The sequence below is a fragment of the Diaphorina citri genome, unplaced genomic scaffold (assembly GCF_000475195.1).
Source record: "Diaphorina citri unplaced genomic scaffold, Diaci psyllid genome assembly version 1.1 scaffold640, whole genome shotgun sequence".
In the NCBI taxonomy this organism is placed as follows: Eukaryota; Metazoa; Arthropoda; class Insecta; order Hemiptera; family Psyllidae; genus Diaphorina; species Diaphorina citri.
In genome coordinates, this window is record NW_007378073.1 from 45,111 (window position 1) to 57,320 (window position 12,210).

Sequence of the window (12,210 nt, forward strand, 5' to 3'; positions counted from 1 at the left end):
TAATGTTGGAAAGCACTTCATGTTTTATGCTCTGCGCTTTTTGTAATTAAAAGTAAAATTATTTCGAATTAGTACCTACCTACCTACTAGATACACATCAAGCTCTGCCTTGTACATGTTTTAATTAGGGCATTAACTACGTAGGCAGAGGCCGTAGGTGGTAGGTAGGTGCATTATAAAGTAATTAATTTTATTCTGAACCGAGCCTTTTTGTTAGAATTAGAATCGATTACACAATTTCATCATTTAGAACTTGCGATTATTCATCAGATTCATTCCATTATTCATCAGAATTATCTGCAAATAAAATGAATAGTGAATACCTATTTGAAGAATTTTTATCTATCTAAATAGAAAAGACTAACTGATGATATTTTGGAATTTAAGACATTTTTTTAAATTATAAAATCTACCCTGGTTGGTACTCGAGAGGGACAATCTCAACTCTTCCACCAATAAAGTTTCTGGGTTTACCGTTGCGTAGGTACAGCGATCTTTCCCAACTCACACTATACTACTACAAAACTACAAAGTTACAAAGCCAATTTAGATGCCCCATTTCCCATGAACACAGATCATTTACAGCGTTCTCGTTTTTCCCAAACACACATCAAACACATTTAAAGTTAACAACCCTATTTTAAATTCTAGTATTATTCCGCAATGGTATTGGACTCTGTCTTTAAGTATTTCAAAAGCGAACATTGTCCTATTACTGATGATCCCACATGTGAAGAACATGAAGAAGAAGACACTTACATCGACTATGAGGCAATGAATGAATGTGTTATCCAACCTGAATATTGTCCTAACAGTTGCCAATATCAAAAATGCGGTCCTTCACGTAAACGTAAAATCAGGAGAAAATCCAAACTAGACAGACTTATTGACAAAGAATTTGATGAATTGGATAGCATGAAAGAGAAAGTATTTAAAAAGAAAAATAATTGCTTACAAATGGAAAGTTGTCCTAACAGTTGCCACTATCAAAAATGCGGTCCTTCACGTAAACGTAAAATCAGGAGAAAATCCAAACTCGACAGACTTATTGACAAAGAATTTGATGAATTGGATAGCATGAAAGAGAAAGTATTTAAAAAGAAAAATAATTGCTTACAAATGGAAATACATTTAAAGTTAACAACCCTATTTTAAATTCTAGTATTATTCCACAATGGTATTGGACTCTGTCTTTAAGTATTTCAAAAGTGAACATTGTCCTATTACTGATGATCCCACATGTGAAGAACATGAAGAAGAAGACACTTACATCGACTATGAGGCAATGAATGAATGTGTTATCCAACCTGAATGTTGTCCTAACAGTTGCCACTATCAAAAATGCGGTCCTTCACGTAAACGTAAAATCAGGAGAAAATCCAAACTCGACAGACTTATTGACAAAGAATTTGATGAATTGGATAGCATGAAAGAGAAAGTATTTAAAAAGAAAAATAATTGCTTACAAATGGAAAAATTCCGAGTTTACAAGCCACGCTGTATCAAACAAGAAGACATTTTCAAAGGCTGTCGACATTATAACATGTTTCCTGCTCAAAGTGGTTGCGGAGGAAATGAGACATGGCCTCCGAATCGGACCTATTATGAGGTAATTCACTTGCAAACATAACTTTTCAACTGTCTATGTATTCAGTACGTGATACACAACTTTCAATACATTTCTCTTCTCATTATTTTATGAGGACCATTGTACATTAACATAACAAATTACACAATAATATTTCCACTTTCAGGGTAACTGTACACCTGAACAACAAAAAACCAACTGCAGAAGTTGTTTGTCCAGATTGGATAAACTAAGAAACCGATTCTGGAAAGACGTTGACAGAATCTATGAAGAGTTAGATATGACTACAACGCCGGAGAAATACGTCGCTTGTGATCATTCACTCTCTGGACCGGATAGAATAAATGATAGATGCAAGAGAGATTATAATGGAATGCATGATTGGAGAGATCCAAATGAAACATCGGGCTGCCACTGTGATCACAAACTCGACCACATGGAAAATGTATTGGAAAGATTTGAGCAAGATATTGAGTGTATAACTCGCAGTGGAAGTGAGGAAAAGCATATTATCAGTACGAGTAGAAGTCCAGATAGTTGTGTAGCACCAACAAACCGAGTAAGTGCCAGTGCCTGCTTACCCGCAGAAAATCATAACTGTGAAAAACCATGTAAAATACAGAATAACACAAGAATTCAAAACGAAAACAAAGATTGTGCCAATAATACAAACGATTACTCGCATTTAGAAAAAATACTTGGCAAAAATAATAAACTTGAACTCAAAGAATGTGAGTTTGTTTTTAAAAGTCCCGTGAACAAAAACTATCTCATCAAAATACAAGAGATAAGTGAAAAGCCGAAACAGAAAATTATTCCAGACAAAAACAAACGACAAGACGGAATATCCAAGCATGGTAAAAAGTTTATGAACTTCATAACAGGAAAAGGTTTCAGAAACAAAGCAACTTGTGTCCAGGAAGATAATGCAACTTGTATACTAGAAGATAACGCAGGAAGTCAAACATGTGACTCCAGATATCAAAAAGACACCCTCAATGATAAGGTTGAAACCAGGGATTATCAATGTAGAAATGACAAAGACAGAACAGATATTTGTCATAGTAAAGTCTGTCAGGCTAAAAATAATGAACCATATGACCATGACATTATAGATGCGCAGGATGAATTCAGATTTCTGAATGAACTTTGTCACGATGATCATTCTGACACGATCGAAAGAAAGTTGGAAAAGAAGAAGTTCTATGAAGGTTTTCTACGATTCCTTCAAGAAAACAAGAGTGCGATTCGGAGGCAATATCAGCAATACTGCGTCAATTGTCCTGTGGCTGGTGAGAGTGGCGACTACAACTATTATTGATCTTACTTTTAACATACTCCACAAGAAGCAGGGCATACAAAGGAGTTATTATCTGAAATATAATTAGATGTTGAACATAAATCTTAAGATCTCAAGAGAATTTTTACAACGCAAATATCCTTTATGTTTTTCCCAGTAACATTCTCCTCTCTCTGCTGACTCTGGAAAATTAAAACAGCGGATTTCCCAGAGAAGAATGAAATTTTTAATCGATACACCACCACGCTTTTTATTCTTCCAACAAAACACAACCACCACCGCTGAGAGACAGAAATAGCTATTATTTTTATTGATAAGAACCCAATCCTTATCCCCACCCCTATGTTTAGGGTGCTTCCTCGAACGAGAGCTGTGAAAAATAGATCTTCGGACTTGGTATTGCTACATAACACATTCCAGCCCCTTGGAACCTGCTTAAAAACTGTATTTGTAGATCGTTTCAGGAGGAGGTATTGATTTTTCATCGGGTTCAGGGTTTCACCGCCACGTTATATGTAAGTTTGAAAAGCAGGGTTTTCTGTATACTTTGTGCACGTTTGTTCTGAAATATTGTTAGCTATTTACCATGAAAGGTGGAGTTGAAAGCCTCTGTAGATTTGAGCTAATGTTTTCGAGGAAGTAAAGTGCTAGACCTCGTAAAGTTTAGTCAGCTTTTTTTCTGAATAATAATTTTGTGCACATCACGAAAATTTCTTCGAACTCTATCAGGATAGGTAACTGCAGAAAATGTACTGTGAACTCAGGAAAATATGAATCTGTGAGTGAACACTTGGTAATTTTGGCATCTCCACTAATTCAGGAGATCATAATCAAATGCACAAATATCATTGGGTATTTTGGCACCTCCACTATTATTTCTCACACACTTTCTTGAACTACGTTCGTCACTAGAAAAATCAGCTGATGATGTACCTACTCCCGGTTTTGAAAATTGCCCATACATTATCAGAAATTTTTAATACATCTTCACAACAAGCCATCATCTTCCAAAAAAATCCCTCGAACATTTCCATCGGATTGCCACACACATACAAAATATCGATTCCTAAAATTCCTGGCAGACATTGTGACTCCAGGAAACGTCTGCCTCGTCGCATCCAGCCCTGGTCCGGGACCTCATTATTTGACGTCATGCGTGTAGTATATCCCACTCCTGTGACGAGCTGTGGGGGTACCTCTCCAAGTCCTGGAGTAGCTACCTGTGCTTCCTATGGTACCATCCTTGGGTAACAGAGTCAACGTTAACACAGTCTTGCGAACAGCCTCCTTTTTCCGACGTTGCTTAACTTTAGTGATCCATTGGGACTACCTAGTCCATTCAAAATGCTACCGCCGCTAGCAAAAAGAGACCAGTCTATTTAAGAGATTTGATAGAGGGATCTCTAACTGCCGAGGTCTTATCGTCTCGAAAAAAAAAAGAAAAGAAAGAAGGAAGGCAGGATAAGAGAAAGCCAGCCTTTCCGAGAACCAACCTTATACGTATATGTTTAGGATGAAATCCACCCCGGACCAGGATCGATCCCGCGACTTGGTGCTTACAAGGCAGACGTGCTGCTACCTTCCAAGTTATCTAGGCTGGCTTGAAATTGAGCAGCCTTTTTCTACGGTTTATCTCCCCGGCTCACAGTGAGAGTCTTTTCCTAATGTTGATAACGCCCATCTTATAGCAGCCTACATAAATGACTAGCTTCTTTGCGAAACACTGTGATTGGTATGGAATGAAGCCTGAAGAGCAAGTTTCCAAACTGTTTTTCCTCGCTAATAAATTATTCCGAAGTTTCATGATTTAAGAGATTCCATTCAAAATGCTACCGCCGCTAGCAAAAAGAGACCAGTCTATTTAAGAGATTTGATAGAGGGATCTGTAACTGCCGAGGTCTTATAGTTCCGAAAACGAGAGAAGAAAGACAGTATTAGGAGAAAGTCAGCCTCTCCGAGAATGAACCGTATCTGTTTAATGAGGAACGGGATGGGGCCAGGATCGATCCCGCGACTTAGCGCTTACAAAGCAGACGTGCTACCCTACAAATTAAGTAGGCTGACTTGAAATTGAGCAGCCTTTTTCTACGGTTTATCTCCCCGGCTCACAGTAAGAGTCTTTTCCTGATGTTGATAACGCCCATCTTATAGCAGCCTAGAACCTACGTAAATAACTAGCTTCTTTGTGAAACACTGTGATTGGTATGGAATGAAGCCTGAAGAGCAAGTTTCCAAACTGTTTTTCCTCGCTAATAAATTATATGATTTCATAATAACAAAATATGAATAACACTCTTAGGGTACGAGTAAGGACACAGTGGTCATATCCGCATATCACTGGAAATCAGGAGAACTGCCTGGTCAAGATGCTCGCCTGGTAATCAGGAGATCTTGGATTCAATCCCATGTCTCCCATTGGAGGTATGGAAATGTATCCTCAACATTGTTTGAGAATTCGACCACAGTAAAAGTGGCAGCCTAACTGCTGGGTTACAGGGACTCTTTAGTCCTATTCGGACAGTATCAATAAGAATTACTATATTAATTTCCTCCTTTTGATTGATTGGTTGGTTGATTGATTCATTCATTGATTTCCTCCTTTTCCTCCACAGGTTTCATTCCAGCATGGATTCGAACTCTGGTAGTTACTACTCAAACGAAACCAGTCAGGTGCCCGGTAGACGCACACCACTGGGTAACGTGGGCCTGGGAGGTTTCTACTTCCCGCCTTCAGTATCAGCAGTTTCCGCCGGACCTCCTTCTGATGAGAATTGCCCCGAGCATTTGTCACATAACAGCAGGTAACCATGGCAACAGAATCACTAAGGCCCGTTACACAGTGGGCAGTGGGGGTCAGATTACCTCACTGTCTGATAGTCGCACTGGTCATCTAGCGTCGATCTGTTTTGATCGGCTTCAAAAATGAACACATACGAGCATCAGCAGTTTCCGCCGGACCTCCCTCTGATGAGAATTGCCCCGAGCATTTGTCACATAACAGCAGGTAACCATGGCAACAGAATCACTAAGGCCCGTTACACAGTGGGCAGTGGGGTCAGATTACCTCACTGTCTGATAGTCGCACTGGTCATCTAGCGTCGATCTGTTTTGATCGGCTTCAAAAATGAACACATACGAGTACTTACCACTAAACGAGTGCAAAGACAGTAACGCTGGTAAAATAATCGGCTTCTGGGTTCCAGCCTCAACCAGCGGAGCTCTGAGTTTACTGTGTTTTTACTCATTTGATTGTATTTGTTCATTTTTGAAGCCTGTCAAGACAGGTTGACCCTGGTTACCAGCCCGCTGGTAATCTGAACCCATTGTGTAGCGGATCTAAGGCCGCTGTTCAGTTGCATGCGTATTTCTAGTCTCACGAAGAAACGCGCTACGTCGCGTCGTACGAATCTCTAATTTCCTGGTTACCAGCCCGCTGGTAATCTGAACCCATTGTTTAGCGGATCTAAGGCCGCTGTTCAGTTGCATGCGTATTTCTAGTCTCACGAAGAAACGCGCTACGTCGCGTCGTACGAATCTCTAATTCACTTACGATATATCGATATTGAATGCCCAATCCAGATATTAACCCAGAGTTCCATTCTCGATAGGTTTCAAGACCCCACTCATTCGGGGGCGATGGGATCCCTCCAGCCACTCGCCAAGAAGAACCGTCAAGGCAAAACGGTGCGTCTCAACATCAACGCCCGCGAGCGAAGGCGTATGCACGATTTAAACGACGCTTTGGATGAACTTCGAGCCGTCATTCCTTATGCTCATTCACCGTCCGTCCGGAAACTGTCCAAAATAGCCACCCTGCTCCTTGCCAAGAACTATATTCTAATGCAAGCCAACGCTCTGGAGGAACTGAGAAGAATTATTACGTACATTCAGGTAACAAACGAAGTGGGGTGTAAGTTTTAACTCGGCGATTTTTGGTCGTCAAGGCAAAATGATCTTCTTTCAAGAGGTTTCTTTCCTCAAGAGGTCAAGATTTTCAACATAGAGGGAATTATAGCTACTGAGGCCTTATGGTCCTGAAATACTGAGGCCTTATGGTCCTGAAGGCCTTATCTTATCTGTTTAGGATAAAATCCGGCCCGGGCGGGAATCAAAGCCACGACCTAACGTTTAAAAGTCACAGCGCTTCTTATGAAAGATCGCAAAGATAAAATAAGGCTATTCATTATGAGAAATAATGTTATCTGTTTAGGATAAAATCCGGCCCGGGCGGGAATCAAAGCCACGACCTAACGTTTAAAAGTCACAGCGCTTCTTATGAAAGATCGACGACGCCGGAAAATCATTGAAAATTTTTATAAAACCGAAGGTTTTGATTTGTTTAAGCAAAGCTTTTACAAATGTCTACCTCGAAATTTTACATCACTACTGGGAATCGTCTCCCAATCCCCGGATTACGGTCCAAAGTTCTATCTCTGAGCTATTATGACTGAGAATTTCAATAATTCCCTAATACTTTGTCCATTTTCTCCTCACAGGCACAAGGAACGATGACAATGCCTCCTGGATTTGACCTGCAAGCTACCATGTTGCCAGTTCAGCAGCCTGAGACCCCGCCCCCCTCTACCTCGGATCCGTCCAATGTTTCATAAAACAGAAACAGGCCCTCGTACTGTTAGCTCTAGTCAATAGACACATGCAGAAGGTCCCGGGCTCGATGCCACCATCGACAAAAATTTGTACTCCTTTTTCGATTGCAAATATTTCAATGGGTTACTTTCTACCTTTCTAGTGTTCTCGTGTGGTCCCAGCACCTATATGGGAAGTATCGTGTCTCTTCTCACCCATCTGATGAGAGGCATACTACAAGATGGGCATGCTACGACATAGATCGCACGAGTCTAATGTAGCAGTTATTTCAGTACTATGAAATAAAAACGGCGGTGAAACACTCAATCTTTTTTGTGTTGAGTTGTATTTTCCATTCGGAAACGGAACTGATTCCGATGGCGTTCCAGCTTGTATTTTTTATAGTTTAGTAGAAGCATTTTGGTATAAGTAGGGCCATCGGCTATAATAAATGCCCCATGTCACTGCTACCTGGTTAGATCTTTTGTGTTCTTCGTTCTTCTTCTTCTTTCTCTTCCTCGTTCTTCTTCTTCTTGTTTTTCCAACTTTTTCGTCCCATTCCCTCTTTTGCTCGCCTCTTTCCAGATCTATATCGTCTATTCCTCTTTGTGTCCTCTTTCCTGTTCATTTTCTTTCTCTTTTCTCCTCATTCTTCCTCTTTTCTGATTATTGCGTACGCTATAGAGTTACATCAAAGTTAGGTACGTACTAAAGTTGAGAAGACGCTTGCTTGACGCTTCTAGACTGATGCCAAACGGATACCAGTCCGGTTTTGGGAAAGATTGGGAACAGATTTTTTTTTGCCTTCTTTGAAGAGATTAGACAGAGGGAACTGTAACAGTTTAGGTCTTATCGTGCCGAAAGCGAAGAGAGAAGGAAGAATGTTGGAAAGCACTTCATGTTTTATGCTCTGCGCTTTTTGTAATTAAAAGTAAAATTATTTCGAATTAGTACCTACCTACCTACTAGATACACATCAAGCTCTGCCTTGTACATGTTTTAATTAGGGCATTAACTACGTAGGCAGAGGCCGTAGGTGGTAGGTAGGTGCATTATAAAGTAATTAATTTTATTCTGAACCGAGCCTTTTTGTTAGAATCGATTACACAATTTCATCATTTAGAACTTGCGATTATTCATCAGATTCATTTCATTATTCATCAGAATTATCTGCAAATAAAATGAATAGTGAATACCTATTTGAAGAATGTTTATCTATCTAAATAGAAAAGACTAACTGATGATATTTTGGAATTTAAGACTTTTTTTTTAATTATAAAATCTACCCAGGTTGGTACTCGAGAGGGACAATCTCAACTCTTCCACCAATAAAGTTTCTGGGTTTACCGTTGCGTAGGTACAGCGCCCAACTCACACTACTACAAAACTACAAAGTTACAAAGCCAATTTAGATGCCCCATTTCCCATGAACACAGATCATTTACAGCGTTCTCGTTTTTCCCAAACACACATCAAACACATTTAAAGTTAACAACCCTATTTTAAATTCTAGTATTATTCCACAATGGTATTGGACTCTGTCTTTAAGTATTTCAAAAGTGAACATTGTCCTATTACTGATGATCCCACATGTGAAGAACATGAAGAAGAAGACACTTACATCGACTATGAGGCAATGAATGAATGTGAAAAGATCGACGACACGACGGATAATCATTGAAATTTTCAATAAGCAAAGGTTTTGATTTATTTAAGCAAAGCTTTTACAAATATCTACCTCGAAATTTTACATCACTGCTGGGAATCGTCTCCCGGCCCCCGGATTACAGTCCAAAGTTCTATCTCTGAGCTATTATGACTGAGAATTTCAATAATTCCCTAATACTTTGTCCATTTTCTCCTCTCAGGCCCAAGGAACAATGACAATGCCTCCCGGATTTGACCTGCAAGCTACCATGTTGCCAGTTCAGCAGCCTGACACCCCGCCCCCTTCTACCTCGGATCCGTCCAATGTTTCATAAAACAGAAACAGACCCTCGTACTGTTAGCTCTAGTCAAGAGACACATGCAGAAGGTCCCGGGCTCGATGCCCACCATCGACAAAAAATTGTACTCCTTTTTCGATTGCAAATATTTCAACGGGTTACTTTCTGGTGTTCTCGTGTGGTCCCAGCACTTATATGGGAAGTATCGTGTGTCTTCTCACCCATCTGATGAGAGGCATACTACAGGATGGGAATGCTATGACACAGACCGCACACCGCACGAGTCTAATGTAGCAGTTATTTCAGTACTATGAAATAAAAACGGTGGTGAAGCACTTAATCTTTTTTCTGTTGAGTTGTATTTTCCTTTCGGAAATGGAACCTATTCCGATGGCGTTCCACAATGAATTTTCCATAGTTTAGTAGAAGCATTTTGGTATAAGTAGGGCCATCGGCTATAATAAATGCCCCATGTCACTGCTACCTGGTTAGATCTTTTGTGAATCGAGGCGCTACCACACCAAAGGATGGGAAACGAACTGCAGAAGAGGAGAAATTTCGAAAGGAAAATACAACTTTACTTACTCAACACCAGAATATGCAATGTACAGTCTATTAGCCTAGAGCAGGGGTTTCCAACTAGCGGCCCGCGGGCCACATGTGGCCCGCCAGACCATTTTCGTGGCCCGCGAAGCTTTTTGGGATTTGTACAAACTTGGAAACTGACCCTCTTTAGTGTTCAGCTACAATTAGGAGAATACTTTCTGAAAAATTTTGCCTGCGGCGCTCAAAATTCGATCGGACTACATTTATGAAAAGTTGGGAGGGAGGGAGGGGGGGTTCCTTCAATGCTCCTCTATGTACATATGTGGCCCGCGAAGTACCTCCCAATGTAGCATGTGGCCCGCATACACAGGCTCTATCTTTGTGACTGAGTGATCAAGAGCACTGTCGGCCCAGTGCTGGGTTCGAATCCCAGCCGGGCAGAAATTTTCCCTGATGAGCACACACACTATCAGGTGCGGAGCTGATCAGGTTCGCCTTTCAGATCTACCTGATAGTGAGTTTCTGGCCTAAAGTAAAGAGCTAATGTCACTTGTATGCGCATATTTAGATAGGTATAAGTCCATTGCAAAAATTCATTAATATTCTGATTTTTATTAGTTTATAGTTATAGGTATATTTTATTTACAGTCCATAGAGTTTTAAGAAATAAAGTAGGTTGGTAGTTAATAGGTACCTAATCTAGTCATAAAGCAATATGTATATTTAAAGACAAAAATATTAATATTTTACCCTAATGCCATTATTAATTAAATTTAAATTTTTATATATTCTGACAAATTTACTTTTATTTGAACAATTTTATTAAAGTAATGATTTTATGTAGAGAAAATAGACAAATGAGTGTTCATTTTTATAAACTTGAAAAAATAAGAGGAAAAATTGCACCCACTTTAGTTTAATCAGGTAGGTAGGTATGTAGTTATTGTAAAAGTACGGCTATCGGCTTTATATGAAGCCCTATGTAACTGCGACCTGCTTAAGGAGAGCCAAATTCATCTTGGAATTTGGGACAGAATAATGTCGCTTTTACAGACAATCAAGTTGACCGACCCCCTCTACAATTACAGTTTTAGGGGCGATATCGACAGCAGGTCTGGCTGAAGGGCGCTAAACGGGGACAGACCAGTGTCTTGCTGTGGGATTATAAATAGTAAATAGAGATCAGAGCAGCCAAACCCCAACCAGCCTGGCTAGCTGTAGGTTACAAAGGGTTTATCCTGCCTCAAAGGAGAAGCACAGGTACTCATGATGGTTGACTACCGTTCGTGACAGGCCAAGTAATTCTGGCCAGAGACGATCAACCCCCCTCGGTGCAGTTACACCGCTACAACAACTTTTGGACAGAAAAAATAATCCACCGTATAAAGACCCCTTTCAGATTTCTGCCTGCTACGTTCTACACATTTCATAAAGAACACAAAAAGTTCATTCTTGCCCCACAAGGCAGCGTTAGTAATATGGCTATGAGATGTATGAATATGTGTAATGTTATGTACCTTTAGTTCCTACGTATGGAATATTATTTCTGTTTGAGTTGAACAAATGGAACAACTGATAATAATTTTTATTCTCTTTCCAGAGTTGCCAGACTCGTCTTGCGAAGAATACCCCATAAGACTACTCGTACGGTACGTAACTGCCGAGAAGTACCAATACCTACCTATACCAACTTCCTTACAAGGAGGCAACGGCAGCGATTTATTTGGTTGTTTTTATTTAAACCAGCTCCGCAGTCGGTCACCCGAAGTACTCACGCCATAATCAACGATTCTTAATTTTAGTGTTTCATGGAACTACTGAGGTCCCAAAATTGAAGAGGAGGAAGCCAACCGTTCCGAGAACGGACACCTTATTTGTGATAAAGGTTACCATGGCAACTCAGTATAACCAGCTTCCTCTCTGCGTCCTTCACCCCATCTGTCGAATTAGTTTTCCTTTTATTTTATTCGTTGGGAAGAAAAAACTTCTCATTTTTCACTTTATTGAGAAACAAACGTTTGTTTTTGTCTCCTCTTTCTTTTCTTTTTTTAATTTTCATTATTTTTGTTTGCAAATTTCTCACAAATAAACTTCTCTTTTTTATTTATTTAAATTTTATTTATTTTGCTAAGTGCATTCCATTCAGATCTCTGGTGTTTTTTTATTCTCTTTGGAATTATTTTTCAACATTTTAATTTTCAGTGTTACAAGTGTTTTTGCTCTGTTTTCACTCAGTGGTTTTC

The 12,210-nt window shown here is 39.8% G+C and overlaps 2 protein-coding genes across 3 annotated transcripts; both read left to right on the forward strand.

The window, feature by feature from the left end:
* The first annotated feature begins 536 nt into the window (after positions 1-536).
* LOC103510753 lies at positions 537-3,026 on the forward strand. Of its 2 annotated transcripts, none has more exons than XM_008475441.3 (3): positions 537-618; positions 1,130-1,609; positions 1,755-3,026. In XM_008475441.3, exons 2-3 carry the CDS (start codon positions 1,175-1,177, stop codon positions 2,907-2,909), a joined length of 1,590 nt encoding a protein of 529 aa, XP_008473663.1. In that variant the 5' UTR covers positions 537-618; positions 1,130-1,174; the 3' UTR covers positions 2,910-3,026. The 2 variants fall into 2 exon arrangements, with proteins under 2 accessions (XP_008473663.1, XP_026680526.1); XM_026824725.1 differs by lacking the exon at positions 537-618 and adding an exon at positions 971-1,105 and having other exon boundaries at positions 1,455-1,609.
* Positions 3,027-5,500: 2,474 nt separating this feature from the next.
* LOC103510754 (class E basic helix-loop-helix protein 22) lies at positions 5,501-7,925 on the forward strand (the record flags this gene model as incomplete). Its single annotated transcript, XM_008475442.3, is given in 3 exon segments — positions 5,501-5,689; positions 6,497-6,779; positions 7,385-7,925. Coding segments are annotated over 3 exon segments (573 nt in total). The 3' UTR covers positions 7,499-7,925.
* Between the last annotated feature and the right edge of the window lie 4,285 nt (positions 7,926-12,210).

Excerpts from the sequence above, each read along its gene's own strand:
- LOC103510753 (XM_008475441.3), top strand. The coding sequence starts at position 1,175 with ATGGTATTGGACTCTGTCTTTAAGTATTTCAAAAGTGAACATTGTCCT. Across the intron at positions 1,610-1,754 it reads CGAATCGGACCTATTATGAG|GGTAACTGTACACCTGAACA; the intron begins GTAATTCACTTG and ends TTCCACTTTCAG.